At 36.2% G+C, this 20,074-nt stretch overlaps 1 protein-coding gene across 1 annotated transcript in view; it reads left to right on the top strand.

The window, feature by feature from the left end:
• LOC121421775 (zona pellucida sperm-binding protein 1-like) overlaps positions 1–11,942 on the top strand; it is a 38,188-nt gene extending 26,246 nt beyond the window's left edge. The window contains exons 8-11 of the mRNA XM_041616574.1: positions 8,778–9,199; positions 10,476–10,584; positions 10,915–11,110; positions 11,635–11,942. Coding sequence (XP_041472508.1) covers positions 8,778–9,199; positions 10,476–10,584; positions 10,915–11,110; positions 11,635–11,783 — 876 coding nt within the window. The 3' untranslated portion in view covers positions 11,784–11,942. The remainder of the gene's footprint in view (positions 1–8,777; positions 9,200–10,475; positions 10,585–10,914; positions 11,111–11,634) is intronic.
• Positions 11,943–20,074: the final 8,132 nt, after the last annotated feature.

The following is a 20,074-nucleotide window of genomic DNA, read 5'->3' as shown; positions in this document are numbered from 1 at the left end:
GATAAAATTTTCAGTGTTATGCTTGTTGAATTTTTCTCTTTTTATTCAAATCAAATTTTTGTTGGGGTGGACTTGTCCTTTAACAGCGCATAATCTGTTCACTTAGTCACAATGTGAACACACAGTGGTGTCCAGAGTAAGAAATCCTTTTTATCTTTAACTCTTGTACTGAATTCGAATTTCAAAAGTGTGAAAAACAGCTTCACACATAGCCACTCTGTAGAGGTGTTCACAGTCTGAAATTGACTTCACACTATTGAATTCAGCATTTTAGCAGTGTACCTTACTTCTTTATTAAGTGAGTATGTGAACACACTGTGAACAATCACAGTGTAGAGGTATCAACATTCTGAAATTGAATTCACGCTATTGAATTCAGCATTTTAGCAGTGTACCTTACTTCTTTATTAAGTGAGTATGTGAACACACTGTGAACAATCACAGTGTAGAGGTATCTACATTCTGAAATTGAATTCACGCTATTGAATTCAGCATTTTAGCAGTGTACCTCACTTCTTTATTAAGTGAGTATGTGAACACACTGTGAACAATCACAGTGTAGAGGTATCAACATTCTGAAATTGAATTCACGCTATTGAATTCAGCATTTTAGCAGTGTACCTCACTTCTTTATTAAGTGAGTATGTGAACACACTGTGAACAATCACAGTGTAGAGGTATCTACATTCTGAAATTGAATTCACGCTATTGAATTCAGCATTTTAGCAGTGTACCTCACTTCTTTATTAAGTGAGTATGTGAACACACTGTGAACAATCACAGTGTAGAGGTATCTACATTCTGAAATTGAATTCACGCTATTGAATTCAGCATTTTAGCAGTGTACCTCACTTCTTTATTAAGTGAGTATGTGAACACACTGTGAACAATCACAGTGTAGAGGTATCTACATTCTGAAATTGAATTCACGCTATTGAATTCAGCATTTTAGCAGTGTACCTGACTTCTTTATTAAGTGAGTATGTGAACACACTGTGAACAATCACAGTGTAGAGGTATCTACATTCTGAAATTGAATTCACACTATTGAATTCAGCATTTTAGCAGTGTACCTCACTTCTTTATTAAGTGAGTATGTGAACACATTGTGAACAATCACAGTGTAGAGGTATCTACATTCTGAAATTGAATTCACGCTATTGAATTCAGCATTTTAGCAGTGTACCTTACTTCTTTATTAAGTGAGTATGTGAACACACTGTGAACAATCACAGTGTAGAGGTATCTACATTCTGAAATTGAATTCACGCTATTGAATTCAGCATTTTAGCAGTGTACCTCACTTCTTTATTAAGTGAGTATGTGAACACACTGTGAACAATCACAGTGTAGAGGTATCTACATTCTGAAATTGAATTCACACTATTGAATTCAGCATTTTAGCAGTGTACCTCACTTCTTTATTAAGTGAGTATGTGAACACACTGTGAACAATCACAGTGTAGAGGTATCTACATTCTGAAATTGAATTCACGCTATTGAATTCAGCATTTTAGCAGTGTACCTCACTTCTTTATTAAGTGAGTATGTGAACACACTGTGAACAATCACAGTGTAGAGGTATCTACATTCTGAAATTGAATTCACACTATTGAATTCAGCATTTTAGCAGTGTACCTCACTTCTTTATTAAGTGAGTATGTGAACACACTGTGAACAATCACAGTGTAGAGGTATCTACATTCTGAAATTGAATTCACGCTATTGAATTCAGCATTTTAGCAGTGTACCTTACTTCTTTATTAAGTGAGTATGTGAACACACTGTGAACAATCACAGTGTAGAGGTATCTACATTCTGAAATTGAATTCACGCTATTGAATTCAGCATTTTAGCAGTGTACCTTACTTCTTTATTAAGTGAGTATGTGAACACACTGTGAACAATCACAGTGTAGAGGTATCTACAGTCTGAAATTGAATTCACGCTATTGAATTCAGCATTTTAGCAGTGTACCTTACTTCTTTATTAAGTGAGTATGTGAACACACTGTGAACAATCACAGTGTAGAGGTATCTACATTCTGAAATTGAATTCACGCTATTGAATTCAGCATTTTAGCAGTGTACCTTACTTCTTTATTAAGTGAGTATGTGAACACACTGTGAACAATCACAGTGTAGAGGTATCTACATTCTGAAATTGAATTCACACTATTGAATTCAGCATTTTAGCAGTGTACCTCACTTCTTTATTAAGTGAGTATGTGAACACATTGTGAACAATCACAGTGTAGAGGTATCTACATTCTGAAATTGAATTCACGCTATTGAATTCAGCATTTTAGCAGTGTACCTTACTTCTTTATTAAGTGAGTATGTGAACACACAGTGAACAATCACAGTGTAGAGGTATCTACATTCTGAAATTGAATTCACGCTATTGAATTCAGCATTTTAGCAGTGTACCTCACTTCTTTATTAAGTGAGTATGTGAACACACTGTGAACAATCACAGTGTAGAGGTATCTACAGTCTGAAATTGAATTCACGCTATTGAATTCAGCATTTTAGCAGTGTACCTTACTTCTTTATTAAGTGAGTATGTGAACACACTGTGAACAATCACAGTGTAGAGGTATCTACAGTCTGAAATTGAATTCACGCTATTGAATTCAGCATTTTAGCAGTGTACCTTACTTCTTTATTAAGTGAGTATGTGAACACACTGTGAACAATCACAGTGTAGAGGTATCTACAGTCTGAAATTGAATTCACGCTATTGAATTCAGCATTTTAGCAGTGTACCTTACTTCTTTATTAAGTGAGTATGTGAACACACTGTGAACAATCACAGTGTAGAGGTATCTACATTCTGAAATTGAATTCACGCTATTGAATTCAGCATTTTAGCAGTGTACCTTACTTCTTTATTAAGTGAGTATGTGAACACACTGTGAACAATCACAGTGTACAGGTATCTACATTCTGAAATTGAATTCACGCTATTGAATTCAGCATTTTAGCAGTGTACCTCACTTCTTTATTAAGTGAGTATGTGAACACACTGTGAACAATCACAGTGTAGAGGTATCTACATTCTGAAATTGAATTCACGCTATTGAATTCAGCATTTTAGCAGTGTACCTTACTTCTTTATTAAGTGAGTATGTGAACACACTGTGAACAATCACAGTGTAGAGGTATCTACATTCTGAAATTGAATTCACGCTATTGAATTCAGCATTTTAGCAGTGTACCTTACTTCTTTATTAAGTGAGTATGTGAACACACTGTGAACAATCACAGTGTAGAGGTATCTACATTCTGAAATTGAATTCACGCTATTGAATTCAGCATTTTAGCAGTGTACCTTACTTCTTTATTAAGTGAGTATGTGAACACACTGTGAACAATCACAGTGTAGAGGTATCTACATTCTGAAATTGAATTCACACTATTGAATTCAGCATTTTAGCAGTGTACCTCACTTCTTTATTAAGTGAGTATGTGAACACATTGTGAACAATCACAGTGTAGAGGTATCTACAGTCTGAAATTGAATTCACGCTATTGAATTCAGCATTTTAGCAGTGTACCTCACTTCTTTATTAAGTGAGTATGTGAACACACTGTGAACAATCACAGTGTAGAGGTATCTACATTCTGAAATTGAATTCACGCTATTGAATTCAGCATTTTAGCAGTGTACCTTACTTCTTTATTAAGTGAGTATGTGAACACACTGTGAACAATCACAGTGTAGAGGTATCTACATTCTGAAATTGAATTCACACTATTGAATTCAGCATTTTAGCAGTGTACCTCACTTCTTTATTAAGTGAGTATGTGAACACACTGTGAACAATCACAGTGTAGAGGTATCTACATTCTGAAATTGAATTCACACTATTGAATTCAGCATTTTAGCAGTGTACCTCACTTCTTTATTAAGTGAGTATGTGAACACACTGTGAACAATCACAGTGTAGAGGTATCTACATTCTGAAATTGAATTCACGCTATTGAATTCAGCATTTTAGCAGTGTACCTCACTTCTTTATTAAGTGAGTATGTGAACACACTGTGAACAATCACAGTGTAGAGGTATCTACATTCTGAAATTGAATTCACACTATTGAATTCAGTATTTTAGCAGTGTACCTCACTTCTTTATTAAGTGAGTATGTGAACACACTGTGAACAATCACAGTGTAGAGGTATCTACATTCTGAAATTGAATTCACGCTATTGAATTCAGCATTTTAGCAGTGTACCTCACTTCTTTATTAAGTGAGTATGTGAACACACTGTGAACAATCACAGTGTAGAGGTATCTACATTCTGAAATTGAATTCACACTATTGAATTCAGCATTTTAGCAGTGTACCTCACTTCTTTATTAAGTGAGTATGTGAACACACTGTGAACAATCACAGTGTAGAGGTATCTACATTCTGAAATTGAATTCACGCAATTGAATTCAGCATTTTAGCAGTGTACCTTACTTCTTTATTAAGTGAGTATGTGAACACACTGTGAACAATCACAGTGTAGAGGTATCTACATTCTGAAATTGAATTCACGCTATTGAATTCAGCATTTTAGCAGTGTACCTCACTTCTTTATTAAGTGAGTATGTGAACACACTGTGAACAATCACAGTGTAGAGGTATCTACATTCTGAAATTGAATTCACGCTATTGAATTCAGCATTTTAGCAGTGTACCTCACTTCTTTATTAAGTGAGTATGTGAACACACTGTGAACAATCACAGTGTAGAGGTATCTACATTCTGAAATTGAATTCACGCTATTGAATTCAGCATTTTAGCAGTGTACCTCACTTCTTTATTAAGTGAGTATGTGAACACACTGTGAACAATCACAGTGTAGAGGTATCTACATTCTGAAATTGAATTCACGCTATTGAATTCAGCATTTTAGCAGTGTACCTTATATCTTTATTAAGTGAGTATGTGAACACACTGTGAACAATCACAGTGTAGAGGTATCTACATTCTGAAATTGAATTCACGCTATTGAATTCAGCATTTTAGCAGTGTACCTTACTTCTTTATTAAGTGAGTATGTGAACACACTGTGAACAATCACAGTGTAGAGGTATCTACATTCTGAAATTGAATTCACGCTATTGAATTCAGCATTTTAGCAGTGTACCTGACTTCTTTATTAAGTGAGTATGTGAACACACTGTGAACAATCACAGTGTAGAGGTATCTACATTCTGAAATTGAATTCACACTATTGAATTCAGCATTTTAGCAGTGTACCTCACTTCTTTATTAAGTGAGTATGTGAACACATTGTGAACAATCACAGTGTAGAGGTATCTACAGTCTGAAATTGAATTCACGCTATTGAATTCAGCATTTTAGCAGTGTACCTTACTTCTTTATTAAGTGAGTATGTGAACACACTGTGAACAATCACAGTGTAGAGGTATCTACATTCTGAAATTGAATTCACGCTATTGAATTCAGCATTTTAGCAGTGTACCTTACTTCTTTATTAAGTGAGTATGTGAACACACTGTGAACAATCACAGTGTAGAGGTATTTACATTCTGAAATTGAATTCACACTATTGAATTCAGCATTTTAGCAGTGTACCTCACTTCTTTATTAAGTGAGTATGTGAACACACTGTGAACAATCACAGTGTAGAGGTATCTACATTCTGAAATTGAATTCACGCTATTGAATTCAGCATTTTAGCAGTGTACCTCACTTCTTTATTAAGTGAGTATGTGAACACACTGTGAACAATCACAGTGTAGAGGTATCTACATTCTGAAATTGAATTCACGCTATTGAATTCAGCATTTTAGCAGTGTACCTCACTTCTTTATTAAGTGAGTATGTGAACACACTGTGAACAATCACAGTGTAGAGGTATCTACATTCTGAAATTGAATTCACACTATTGAATTCAGCATTTTAGCAGTGTACCTCACTTCTTTATTAAGTGAGTATGTGAACACACTGTGAACAATCACAGTGTAGAGGTATCTACATTCTGAAATTGAATTCACGCTATTGAATTCAGCATTTTAGCAGTGTACCTCACTTCTTTATTAAGTGAGTATGTGAACACACTGTGAACAATCACAGTGTAGAGGTATCTACATTCTGAAATTGAATTCACGCTATTGAATTCAGCATTTTAGCAGTGTACCTTACTTCTTTATTAAGTGAGTATGTGAACACACTGTGAACAATCACAGTGTAGAGGTATCAACATTCTGAAATTGAATTCACGCTATTGAATTCAGCATTTTAGCAGTGTACCTCACTTCTTTATTAAGTGAGTATGTGAACACACTGTGAACAATCACAGTGTAGAGGTATCTACATTCTGAAATTGAATTCACGCTATTGAATTCAGCATTTTAGCAGTGTACCTTACTTCTTTATTAAGTGAGTATGTGAACACACTGTGAACAATCACAGTGTAGAGGTATCTACATTCTGAAATTGAATTCACACTATTGAATTCAGCATTTTAGCAGTGTACCTCACTTCTTTATTAAGTGAGTATGTGAACACATTGTGAACAATCACAGTGTAGAGGTATCTACAGTCTGAAATTGAATTCACGCTATTGAATTCAGCATTTTAGCAGTGTACCTCACTTCTTTATTAAGTGAGTATGTGAACACACTGTGAACAATCACAGTGTAGAGGTATCTACATTCTGAAATTGAATTCACACTATTGAATTCAGCATTTTAGCAGTGTACCTCACTTCTTTATTAAGTGAGTATGTGAACACACTGTGAACAATCACAGTGTAGAGGTATCTACATTCTGAAATTGAATTCACGCTATTGAATTCAGCATTTTAGCAGTGTACCTTACTTCTTTATTAAGTGAGTATGTGAACACACTGTGAACAATCACAGTGTAGAGGTATCTACATTCTGAAATTGAATTCACGCTATTGAATTCAGCATTTTAGCAGTGTACCTCACTTCTTTATTAAGTGAGTATGTGAACACACTGTGAACAATCACAGTGTAGAGGTATCTACATTCTGAAATTGAATTCACGCTATTGAATTCAGCATTTTAGCAGTGTACCTCACTTCTTTATTAAGTGAGTATGTGAACACACTGTGAACAATCACAGTGTAGAGGTATCTACATTCTGAAATTGAATTCACGCTATTGAATTCAGCATTTTAGCAGTGTACCTCACTTCTTTATTAAGTGAGTATGTGAACACACTGTGAACAATCACAGTGTAGAGGTATCTACATTCTGAAATTGAATTCACGCTATTGAATTCAGCATTTTAGCAGTGTACCTTACTTCTTTATTAAGTGAGTATGTGAACACACTGTGAACAATCACAGTGTAGAGGTATCTACATTCTGAAATTGAATTCACGCTATTGAATTCAGCATTTTAGCAGTGTACCTCACTTCTTTATTAAGTGAGTATGTGAACACACTGTGAACAATCACAGTGTAGAGGTATCTACATTCTGAAATTGAATTCACGCTATTGAATTCAGCATTTTAGCAGTGTACCTCACTTCTTTATTAAGTGAGTATGTGAACACACTGTGAACAATCACAGTGTAGAGGTATCTACATTCTGAAATTGAATTCACGCTATTGAATTCAGCATTTTAGCAGTGTACCTCACTTCTTTATTAAGTGAGTATGTGAACACACTGTGAACAATCACAGTGTAGAGGTATCTACATTCTGAAATTGAATTCACGCTATTGAATTCAGCATTTTAGCAGTGTACCTCACTTCTTCAGAAAGTGAGTATGTGAACACACTGTGAACAATCACAGTGCCAAGGTGTCCATGGTAAGACATTATTTTCTCGCTATTGAATTTCAGCATTTTAACAATGCGAATCACATCTGCACATACACTGTTAAAAAATGTGAATTTCCAAAAAAAAGAGAAGATTTAGCAGAAAGCAATAACAGAATCATGCTGTAAATTCATAAAACAGGATTTTTTTTGGCAATTTAACAGAACAGGTCTGTTTTAAAAAGGGGAAAGGCTGTTTTATTTTAGGAAATTTTTGAGATACCAATTTCCTGTAAGATTACGCAATGTAGTAAGATTATAGGTATTCTCATTTTGCTATTAATCGCAGCATTATGCTAACGTATACCTTGGCACCATAACACAAAGGATAGCGGCTATCCTTTGTGTTATGGTGCCAAGGTATACGTTAGCATAATGCTAACTCAAATTCGTAAAATCGTAAAATCTTAGCTGACGAACAATCACACTGTAGACACCCAATGCAGATTAGCAGAGGCGTCGATCCGGGCGAGGGGGGCAGGAATCGGCCAAAATGAAAATATGGGGGGGGGGGGTGGGTGATAGACTGATTGATTTGCCCTAAATGATGTAGACAACTTTGAAAATGTATAATGTGCAATACAAAGCATCGAAAAGCACTATTAAAGCATTATACCTAAAAAGCTCTTCAACGTATAAAATATCAATTGGTCTTATTCTTTTCCCTTCCCCTAATCTGAAACATGGATCGTCGCCCCTGCAGTCAGGCGCATTTGAGTATTATTATTGCTTGGAAAAAGCCCCCCCCCCCACATCGTGCTGAAATTCCATGCCGATATTGATTATTTCTCAGCAATTGGCTAATTTCTTCCAGAGTCCTTCTGCGCATGTGTTATTCATATAAACATATTTTATTTTACTGGATACTGTTCAAACTCATTTTAATATTGTCACCAAAATGTCTTAAAGGGAAAACAAATTATTTTAGGTCGCATCGAAATCATATCCCCTTTTATTATCTAGGAAGACGAAGACAACATCATATTCCGGAATCTCATCACCTTCGAGAAGCCAGGAGCGAAGGATTCAGGGGCGGTTATCACCAGGGAGTACCACAAACAAATCCAAGTCGAATGTTGTTTGAGCAAGGCCTCCATCCTGGCGGGACAGTTTCAGCCCAAGATTAGTAAAATCGACATTGAGGACAAAGAGCTAGGGATGTTCAGTCTCCGGATAGCTCGCTTCACCGACTTCAGCTTCGACGTCGAGAAGAGCGTCGGCGACGAGGGAGTCGTGGCGGAGGATCGCGTGATGCTTGGTAGCGAGATATGCTTCGGTGTCGTCCTGGACTCTACACCAATTGTAGGGGTCGTGATCAAGTCTTGTTGGGCTACGGAAGGTGGTCCTGATGACGTGCCACCCCGTGAGGATCTTATCAATGACCAGTACGTGACACGTCTTGTGCTTTTTAGTTTAATTTCTTTCAATAAAACTTATCTTTACCTCGTGAAAGATTAACATATGCAGGTGACAATCATTCTTACTCACTTAAACATTTCCCAGTTTCTATCTGAGGATGTTTCATAAAGGCTTAAGTGTGACCTGTACCGTCTTCGAACTGATTTTCAAATTTATCCCGGTGCTGTCGCGGGACGTCGACACCGCTATAAATGCATTCACAGTAGAAAAGTTACCCAGGCACAGTCCCGGGATAAATGTATCACATTTCACACTGCAGCAGGTTATTTCTTTTAATGACCTCTGTAACAAAACAGGCTTGTGACCCCGTGAGTGACTCGACTCTGATCTGGAAGCTTAAAGTGCCACGAAGATGTTTATATAATCATCTCGTCATGTCTACATCTCTCAGGGAAAAGGATAAGATGACGAGATCTCGGATCTCGTCATGTCTACATCCCGTTGGAGAGATGATCAGATGACAAGTTCTTATATCCTCTTAGATCCCGCCATGTCTACATCCCGTGATAGAGATGATCAGATGAAAAAATCTTGGATCTTGTCACGTCTACAACCCGTGATAGAGATGGTCAGATGTCAATATCTTGGATCTTGACATATCTACATCCTGTGGAAGAGATGATCAGATGACAAGATCTTGGATCTCGCCGTGTCTACATCCTGTGGAAGAGATGATCAGATGACAAGATCTTGGATCTCATCATGTCTACATCTGATCATGTCTTCTAATTAGATGTAGACATGACGGGATGATTATATATGAACATCTGGGTGGCACTTTTAAGCTTTTACAGAAGTGCGCAATGAGGTGATGCTTTTCATATGCAACTGGGAATTTCAGTGCGAAACTGAATCGCAATCAAATCTTTGTGAAACACACCCTCTTTAGAGTTTATCTAAATGTCCGCAGTTCGAAATTTACTTTGCTTTACTATCCTTAATTACGCTTGGTCTTTGGACTTGATTTGCTATGGAAAATAAGTTTATTGGAAAACCCAGTGATTTTTTTTTAGTTTTGGCGCGTTAGGTACGTGTGTGGGTTGACTTAGGCAAGGACAAATCTTAGGTCATAAGTCAAACTACTGAACTCTATAGTCACTTAACTATTTAGTTCAGTGGGTTAAACGCATCGTTTACAGTAACATTTACATCATCAATATTAATGTTATCATTATCATCATTATTATTATTTACTATTATTCATGTTTTTATAATATCACTTCTGTCATTTTACACATTTAGGTGTCCTGCGGAGCAGTCTGTCAGAGTAAATCATATGGTTTCTCGGGACATAGAAGGATTTTGTTTCAGTGCATTCCGCTTCCGAAATGAGGAATCTGACATGTCTCAGGTATCTATCTACTAGCGTAGAGGGCGTCAACACTTTTCAGAGTACAGAGCCCTTTATTTAATTCATAACAGAGTTTGGCCAATTCGCTGTCGACGGGTTACATACATGGCGCATAATGCTTGGTTATAGACAAGCCCAATTCAAAGATAAAAAAAAAGTCCAGTGAAATTTGAAACTGAAATTAGGTATCATCGAATTATTTAGTAATAGTTCTTAAATGAAACTAAAACTTGAAATTGATAGTCAGGAGCATTTCGTGTATTTCATTGATGAACAGGCATAGTCCCTCCAGTGAGATTCAAATCTTCGAAATTTGATTTTGATATCCAGGTTTTCATTCACTGCGACGTAACGGTATGTGGCACCGAGGAAGCGGACGCTGCTAGGTCGGATGTATCTTGCGCAGGGCAAGGAGATGGTGGGAGAAGGCGTCGGGATGCAAGCTCGGGTTCAAGCCAACACACCATCAGCTATGGACCGTTGTCCATCTTCAGTCAAGGCAATGGCTTCGCGGCCTCTGTGCAAGGTCAGTTGACTTATTATTTTGGCGGCCATTTTGAAAAAAGCGCCCCCACGGTTAAGGTTCTGGATAGGACCTGACTACCTCATATTGTCAGTTTGAACAACTGAACTAGAAGTAATACATAAAATTCCTCCTACCCTAATGTGCCATCTTGCTCTATTATAACCGGGACTAAGAAATGACTAAAATACATAAATAAATCAATGAGCAAAAATTATACTAAATATAGATCTGACATTTAAAGAAATAATCCTAAAGCTCGTAAAGGTAAATTAATAATAGAAGAAATCAGTAAATTGATAATAAATGGATTAATGAATAATTATTATTAGGCAATAAAAATGTTTTGATAAAAGACGAAAATGAGAAAAAATATTTGATATTGAAGGTTAACTTATATAGCTAAAATAGAATAGAAGTGTTATTGCATGCAATCAGCTTTTCCATTTGCATTTTCTCTTCTCTTTTAAATATCCATTGTATATTCTATGTCTCTGTATCACTCTCTCTCATCCTCTTTTAAATAGAATCTCGGGGGATGTTCAGCAGAAGGATGTTTGTGGGAGGCATCGTGGCGCTCGTTTCCATGGTGATCATCTGGGGAGTGGTTAAAGGCTGTGGCTATAAAACAAAAGGCCCGAAAAACGAACGCGCCTACCTCATCGACGTCAACTAAAATCGAGCGACCATTGTGGGGCCATCTTCGGGTTTTAAGGGGGGGGTTGAATTGTTCAGTAACAAAAATATCATGTTAATGACTTGTGTTGGACTGCAGAATAGTATAATTTCTAAACAATGATAAACAAGAATAAAACGTTAATGCTATGAAATTGTTTGTATAATTATCTCTTATTTTTTTTCATTCCATACGCCATTTCTAGTCCTCCAAAAATATTTGGTTCATGGTCTGTACAGCTAAGAGGGGGGGGGAGGGCCAAAACTATTATTCTCTCTTTTTAATTAAATCAGAATCCAGCTAAATTCGCTTGGAAAAGATATGTTCGTGAAGAAAACAAAACCAATCATTAACTATTAACCCCCAGCTGGAATTAATCATACACTGCAAAAAACTCTGGTGTTGATTTAACACCAGCCAGGAATCTATATATGTCAAAACCAGAGAAGTGTTAGACAACACCAGTTTCGTTTTGGTCTAACACCAGATAGGTGTTTATACAACACCAATTAGTATCAAAACAGCATCGGTTTCATTCAAAACTGGTGTTGTTTCAATACTTCTCTGGTGTGGACATATAAATATATATATTAAATCAACACCAGTGTTTTTGAAGTGTTATACTCGTGCAGGGATCTGATATATTACTGATTTAAATATTTGGAAAGAATTAAAGAGACGATATGAACACAAACTTAAAGACTGCAATTATCTTATCATTTTTGTATATCGGATTAATAATATGCGAGATGTTTCAGGACAATGCGAGTAAGAGGGAGGTAGGGTGAGAGAGAGAGCCATAGAGGGGGAGAGACACACACACACACGCACACACCCCCACATACAGAGAGAGATAGAGAAAAGGCTGTACGATTAGAGCGGTCATAATAAGTATATTTGAGCGAATTTATACGTCAGCTTCGGGAATTAGTAGAAAAACACGTGTAGGCCTAGACAATACTAAACTCCTAAAAAAGTTTGGAAATCTGTCTTTGATCGATAATCCCTCTTCGATGTTAGGAAATATCACTGTGTAATTAATATCAATGAATAGAGCATTTAATTTTCTTTAAGATGATACCCTACATGATGGTTCACATGGAGGAGCAGTGCCTTGAAATGTGGGGCAAGGTCAAAATTCAAAAGCTGCAAAATGGTACAATATTGAAAGTCACTCTTCTTTATTCCTTGGTGATGAGTGAGTTTCTCAGCGGTTTTGTTTTTACTTTGACCGGTAATTCCTCATCGGTTTTTAGTAAATATCAATGTGTAATTAATATAAATGAATAGATCATTTAATCTTCTTTAAAATGATACCCTATATGATATGATTATCATTCACATGGAGGTGCAGTGTCTTGAAATGTGGGGCAATGTCAAAATTCAAAAGTTGCAAAATGACGCAATATAGAAAGTCACTGTTCTTTTTTTTACGTGGTGATGGGTGAGTTTTTCAGTAATTTCTTTTAAATGTTTTCGTGCACCTTAATATCACCATTAATATGACTCAAACACACCTCTGCACAAGCAAAAACATAACAAACAAACATGCATGGGTATTTCAAACAACGACACAACCCATGTTATCTCACAGAACCATCACTACAGACATGACAGAAGCGCAGGGGCTTGGTTTGAATGGATTTGCAACTCTACTGACACAGACAAAAGAACCATGTTCTGTATTGACCCTTCATGACTATTTCTGCTCGTTTTGCAGCTATTCGATTCAGACCTCATCCAACACTTTTGAATCCTGCTTTTTTGTGATGGCATGATCATAGCAAGAGAATTAAATGATCTTTTGAATGATAACAAATAGGCATTGTGCAATATTGGGAGTTGGGAGAAAGGAATGGTCAAACTCAGATTTCCAAACCCTTTTTGCTTGTTTTGCAGCTTTTCAATTAAGACCTCATCCAACACATTTGAATCCTGCTCTTTTCGTGATGACATGATCATAACAAGCATGGTATTATTTCAAAGAGACTTTAATATTTTTCGAATGATGTAAGATATGTATTGTTTAAGATTGAGAGTAGTGAGAGTGCTGATTTAGTCATTCAAATTTAAACTAGAAAATCAGCACTCAAAGTGCAGTCACTATACAAGGACATTAAGTGCTAAATTAGAACTTAATTTCTTAGAGTGTATTTTCATGATTTTTACTCTAATCTATTAACGTTACTGCTACTCGTAGCACACAACTTCCTAGTGCTTTTCATGTCATACGTTGTAAATGATTTCCTTTTTTATTCATGGTATAATGATAATGATGAAGTATAAAAACAAGACAAGGGACAAGGACACAGATATTTTTGCTTCGGAATTTAATATCATGTTGAAACCTCGAACAAGTTTTGATATTGGATCTGAAATGCTTCAAATTCTTTAAAACAATAAACACAACTACTTACATGAGAGTCTACAATACCCATGCACCCTTAACTAATATTTCCAAATGCTCACTTGGGTTCTTGTTTATGAAACACCGATTAAGTCAGGGGGAGGATCAGAAATATTACACGCAGATAAACGAACAAACTCACATGACAAAAAGTGATTTGTAGGTTACCTTTGTCCTTTGCTATGTCAGCGCGGGAGGTTCACACATTCATGAGAATTATAATAATTAAAACATCTTGAGATGGCAAATGCCACAATATTCACAATGAATCTTTTGATATATATTAGAGGAGCATTGCATGAAGAGTTAATTCTGTGATTTTTCACAGCCTCATTTGCTCTCAACCAATTAGATACAAGGATGTCCAGTAGCTCATAACACCTGTCGGCGAAAATCACTGACAATTATCTTTATTAAATGGTCGCCAGTAAACAGGTAAACGCTCAGAAATTTAAGTTTTTCTAGGAAGTTGGAGTCCATTGAAAAGGGACGCAAATAATGACGAATCGAGGGAAAATGTCTTCAACTGTGTTTAATAGAACATTTAAAAAGTATTACATAATAGGTTGCAGGCCATTTAGTAGTAAGAAAATTATTGTAGCTATACATGCATATCTAAACATGATCATGTCGTTACGTTACTTGAAATACAAACCGGTAATCTGTATACTAACCATTGCAAGTAACCTAAAATGAACGTCAACAGAGAGAAGTGCATATATTATATAAGTCCCCGGATATAAGTATACAAGAAGGGATAGATACATGGTTATACGATAATTAACACTCCTTTTCCTTCACAGCATGTGTGAAACATTTCTTGAAAGATAATCGTCTATAAACTACGCGTACATCAAAACGATAGGCTAATTCCTTGTAACACACAATTACCGCATGAATAACGTGGTTTAGAGAGCACAATTAGCACAGGCATATATACATTAACAGTGACTGAGGGAATTTGTATGCTTGATAACAATCAAATGAAAACTAAGATGAATCAAACGTGAATTGTTTCAACATTTGCTCCTTTGCACGTCTTTACATGTAAACAGTGGTGCCCAAAAGTTAGTGAATTCCATCAGGAAATGAACATATTTAAAGTGTTCAAGTTCTGCCATGTTTTACATACTTAATTGTGAAATCTGGTGATAAAATATTGCATTCAGTAAAGTTTAGTTTCTCTGGGCTCGTCGGTGTCGTCTACATTCAACACTCAGCATGTAGGAGTGCATTTTGGGATGGGGTTCACATTATAACTTTCGAGCACAACTGTATATGCATCTGTAAAATGTACTTAGAATTACATTTAAAAAATCGGTATAGCACTTACATAGATACATGTACACTAATAGTTCTTATGATACGTTAATCACGTAATGAATATGCTTGCACCAACCCAACCAATAATCCCCCACACTTTGTTGACATCTGCATGGGCCTATTGATAGTTCTGGTGCTTTCGTCAAAATGTCAAAAACAACAAATAGGCCTTTATCTATTTCACCTACATTCTTAATTCTTACACATACATTCTCTTCACAACTTGACGAGAAGATCCATGTCACACTTGACATCTGGTTACAGGTTGACTTTAGATTAAACAGAGAAAATGTAGAAAAGGTTTGTAGTTCATGTATTGTAGTGTGTACCACATACTATATACCATATTTCGTCGCAGAGTTAAGACCTTAGTATAAATATATGACAAACGTAGCTTTAAAAATTGGTAATACCAGGATGAATAATTATATTCTAACGAACTTATAGTATTGTATTCTCAACTCTCTGGTTATTTACAGCGGTACAAAAACACGAGGAGAGAAAAAGTACAATTCAAAACTTACAACATCAGTTGTATTATTTTATGACAAAATGCAAAATGAATTGCAACTGTTTTGCAAAATAACAGACATGAGAAACCCATCAGTTTGGCAATTTTCTTTGCACAGATGATACTTCATTACTTACTAATATGCCTATAATGAAGATATAACGATTGAAACTAACATGTATCTTAACATAGCAATATATTCGTGGACTTACAGTTTGTCAAGCAACAACAAAATTGGTACGTTAAGCACAATACATTTCAAGCAACAGATGCAAAAAAATGTCATTATGTGCAACCAATTTCAAGATACGTAAAAGTTATTACCTTGCTTAACAACAGCGCCATATCTTCTTACATGTTTACTGTAAAAACCATGCTTATCTATTTCTTAATAACAAATGGTGAGAAATACGATATCGTGAGTACAATAACAACATACGTGATAAACACAACATAGCAAACTACACAAGAAACATTGTATAAAAATAGTATGCATCGGCTCTCTTGTTACGTAAATTAAAGTAAAAATAACGAAAGGAAAACAAATCCCGTAACCTTAATATTCCATAGTTACTTACGTATGGTGTGCATTCCTTTTCTGTTTTGCTTATATGACTGCATCAATCCCCATGCTAAAGTAGAGTGCAAAATCCGAAATACGAAATTACCGAATTATAATTCAATTAACGCAGTACAATAAACAGTACAATTTTTTGTCATTAGTATTCGGTTTCCTACACACATACTTCCCTTTCATGTATGTACGAAAAGTAGAAATCAAGTACTAAATGAATCTCGAAAATGTGTAAAATACAATGGATTGTAAAAGGACTACGAAACAATGACTCGTGTTCGAGAATGTATTCTTATTTACCATGCACGATGTTTCTAAATTCTAAATAAAACAATTTTATCAATATCGACATATATGCCCATGTATACAGTCCAGGCTTAAGCATACATTGAATAATAATAATAATTATTATAAACAACATTTATAAAGCGCTTAATATGAATTGTTTCTAAGCGCTGGAAATAGACAAAAATAAGTACATGTAAGTTGAAGAGATGCAGGGAATTTACGAAATGCAAAACAATATAAACTCATAAGACTACCAAAAATCACGGAAAACGCATGAACAAAATACAAGGAATAATATAACAGATAACGGAAATTAAAATGATTAACTACTAATTAAAAAGATACGTTTTCAATCTACATGTAGTCTTAAAAATGGAAAGTGTTGGAGATCCATATATTTGACAAAGGCATTGGTCGGTACTCACAGAGACGCGAGAAAACCAAATATATGATGTGTTCCGAATTTTACGAATAAAACAATAGGTAGTCCAGGCCCCTTCTTTCAAATTACTGTTCCCGTAACCATGGTATTAATACTTCAATAAACATCATAAGGATCTAAACGCAGATAACATATGAAATATACACCTTGAAAGCCACTCTTGGCTTTTCAAATTCTCAATAACGGAACCTAAAACACGCTTTGTAAACATTTTCATTTAATTTAGGTTTTATTTCCACAAATCCGTTATGATAAAAGACTTTGATAACTTAACTTACATAACTAAATTGAACAACCACCAAACACGATGAGATACCTTTCATTTTCATTTTTCGGTTTCTACAACACTCTTTCATAAACGCATTAACATAGAAAATCCAATAATGATATACATATAACTGAAAAGCAAACCATCGAACAAAATGGTATTTTTTATTAAAACATATCGATTTTTGGAAGGTGCAGGGGTTGCCACTATAAGCTAATCTTGCATGACTACGTGGCAACCCCAGAAAACAATTATAATTATCTCTCATCCTACATATCTTAATGTAAAGGTGCAAGTACATAATGGCGGGATCAATACATTATTGGTCAAAGTGAGCATAGGGTCGTGCGAAGCATACCCAAACTTGAAATTATTTTACGATTAATCTGTTACAGTCGGATACCGGTGACACATTGTGGGCCAAATGAATTGTTAAGTGAATTTCATGTTTTTGTTATTTCAAAATTTTATGTTCGGACAAGGTGTTGATAATGGTCAGGCTTTATTATGGTATTATGCCCAGCAGTTCGAGCAAAGGAAGGATAGTGTTCTCTCCGCAACCAAAGGAAATATTCCGTTACTTTATCGTGGCCGTGTGGTCTAAAGCGCGTGAATAGAAACTGATATATGCCTTTTTGTTTATGTGATATTAAGAAAAATATCAAATTTATTGTTAACATGGTTAATTGGCGGTATTTACTTCTGGGGTGATTTGCATGATAAAATCCAAGCCTTATTTTGCATCACCAGGAGTCTAGCACAATGAGCCGAAATTAAGATTGATCAAAATTCGCACCACATTCGGGAAGGAATTTTATTCGATCATGTCAAATTCGGGAAATGTTTCAGATCTGACATCTTGTTAGACAAAAATGTTGTTAAAAAGCTCCCCCGAAGAAGAGTCGGAGGGTACTTGGTACATGGTATGACGTTCCTCCGAAATACTCTAAGAAGAGTTTTAACTGGAGGACAGAACCGACACGACTGTCGAGGCAACCGGATTCGATTCGAACATGAAAATATTTAAACAGGGGAGTGTTTCAGAAATGACTCGTCGGACAGTTACCGGAGAAACAATGCTTCTTAGCCAACCAAAATCAAGGAGAGAAGTCAGACCCAACAACTTTGACAAAACTGTTTAAACGCTTGCCAGAATGAGCCTCAAATACTTTAAAAGTACTTCAACGGTACTTAGCATGTGATGAGAGTGTCAGGATGGACCCTTGTAGTAATGCTGCTAAATCTAGCATGTTCATCCGTACTTGCCAAATCAATACAGAATAAGGAACTCTGGACCACACTAATTGAAGAAGGGAACGTATATGAGCAATGGTGATCGGGGGGAGGGGGGTCATCCAAGTGCGGATCCATGCTTCTGTTGACAAGAACTCCAACTTCTCGCACAGGTTCCATGTGGAAAGGAAGTTTGTCAAGTGATCGTGAAGGCAGACAAAGGATGGTGCTATCAGCTTTCCCATCACTACAGAAGAATGGCCAACTGTTGAAGAAGTCTACAGAAACAGTTGGATGACACGTCCTCCACACTAACATGCAACCAGAGCATTCCATTGCACAGGATGTTGAATGAAGTGTCTGCTGCGACAAAATGCTGTGGTTGGATCAGGAAAGTGGCCAGTAAAATTAACGTGATGCCAGGAGCCTGGAAATGACTTACACTGCTTGAGATGTGCAGCATGTTGCTAGAAAAAAAACAAGGTTGGAAAGAAGGGGAGGGGCTGAGATAACTTTCAAGACTGTATAGAGTTGCAGAATCTTCAATAAAAACGGGAGCTAGACATTCAAGGGTTTTGGTGGACTAGATTACCTCTGCCCCCTCCATGGCAGTGGTCTGTGGTGTTTACATTGGCTACTTTCTTTACTTCGCGGTACGTTATGATAACCAGGCGACTCACCAATCATGTCAATCGGGATTCGTTTTCTGCAATTAGAATGTTTCGAGCGTTGTTTGAATATTTGGAATCCCGTTCGTTCGAACTTCGTAATGCATTAAAAAAGAGAATGAACTTCGAATGCTGTGCGATATATCTCTAGCTCGAATGATTTTCGAAAGTTTCGAGCAAGAGCAAACCCTTTGCGCTGGCCACAAGAATTAACCGGAATACTTGGATTGCACTCGAATTCAGACAGATTTTTAAAGTATGTACTTCGAACCTCCCAGGAATGTACTCAGAATATCCATACACATGATATAGCCGGCGCGGCGTTCTATCGCTAGTATTACTCATGATTAGCAGTATCCTGCTTTGAATCAAGAGCGGCTTCTGTTGGGGGGAAAGAGAGGAATACAATTTATCGCTTTGGGAGAGAAAAATACCATTATGATCCCCTACACGTTATCGCTAATCAATGTATTGTTATTGAACTAATTATTGAAAACAATTTAACCGCGATCACCTCGCTTTCTCGTTTGCGCTATTGACTTTCTAGGTCATACCCCTTCCTATTTTGGGCATCCGA

This window comes from Lytechinus variegatus, chromosome 9, assembly GCF_018143015.1.
Source record: "Lytechinus variegatus isolate NC3 chromosome 9, Lvar_3.0, whole genome shotgun sequence".
NCBI classification, from domain to species: Eukaryota; Metazoa; Echinodermata; class Echinoidea; order Temnopleuroida; family Toxopneustidae; genus Lytechinus; species Lytechinus variegatus.
This window is presented reverse-complemented; position numbering and strand designations above follow the sequence as displayed.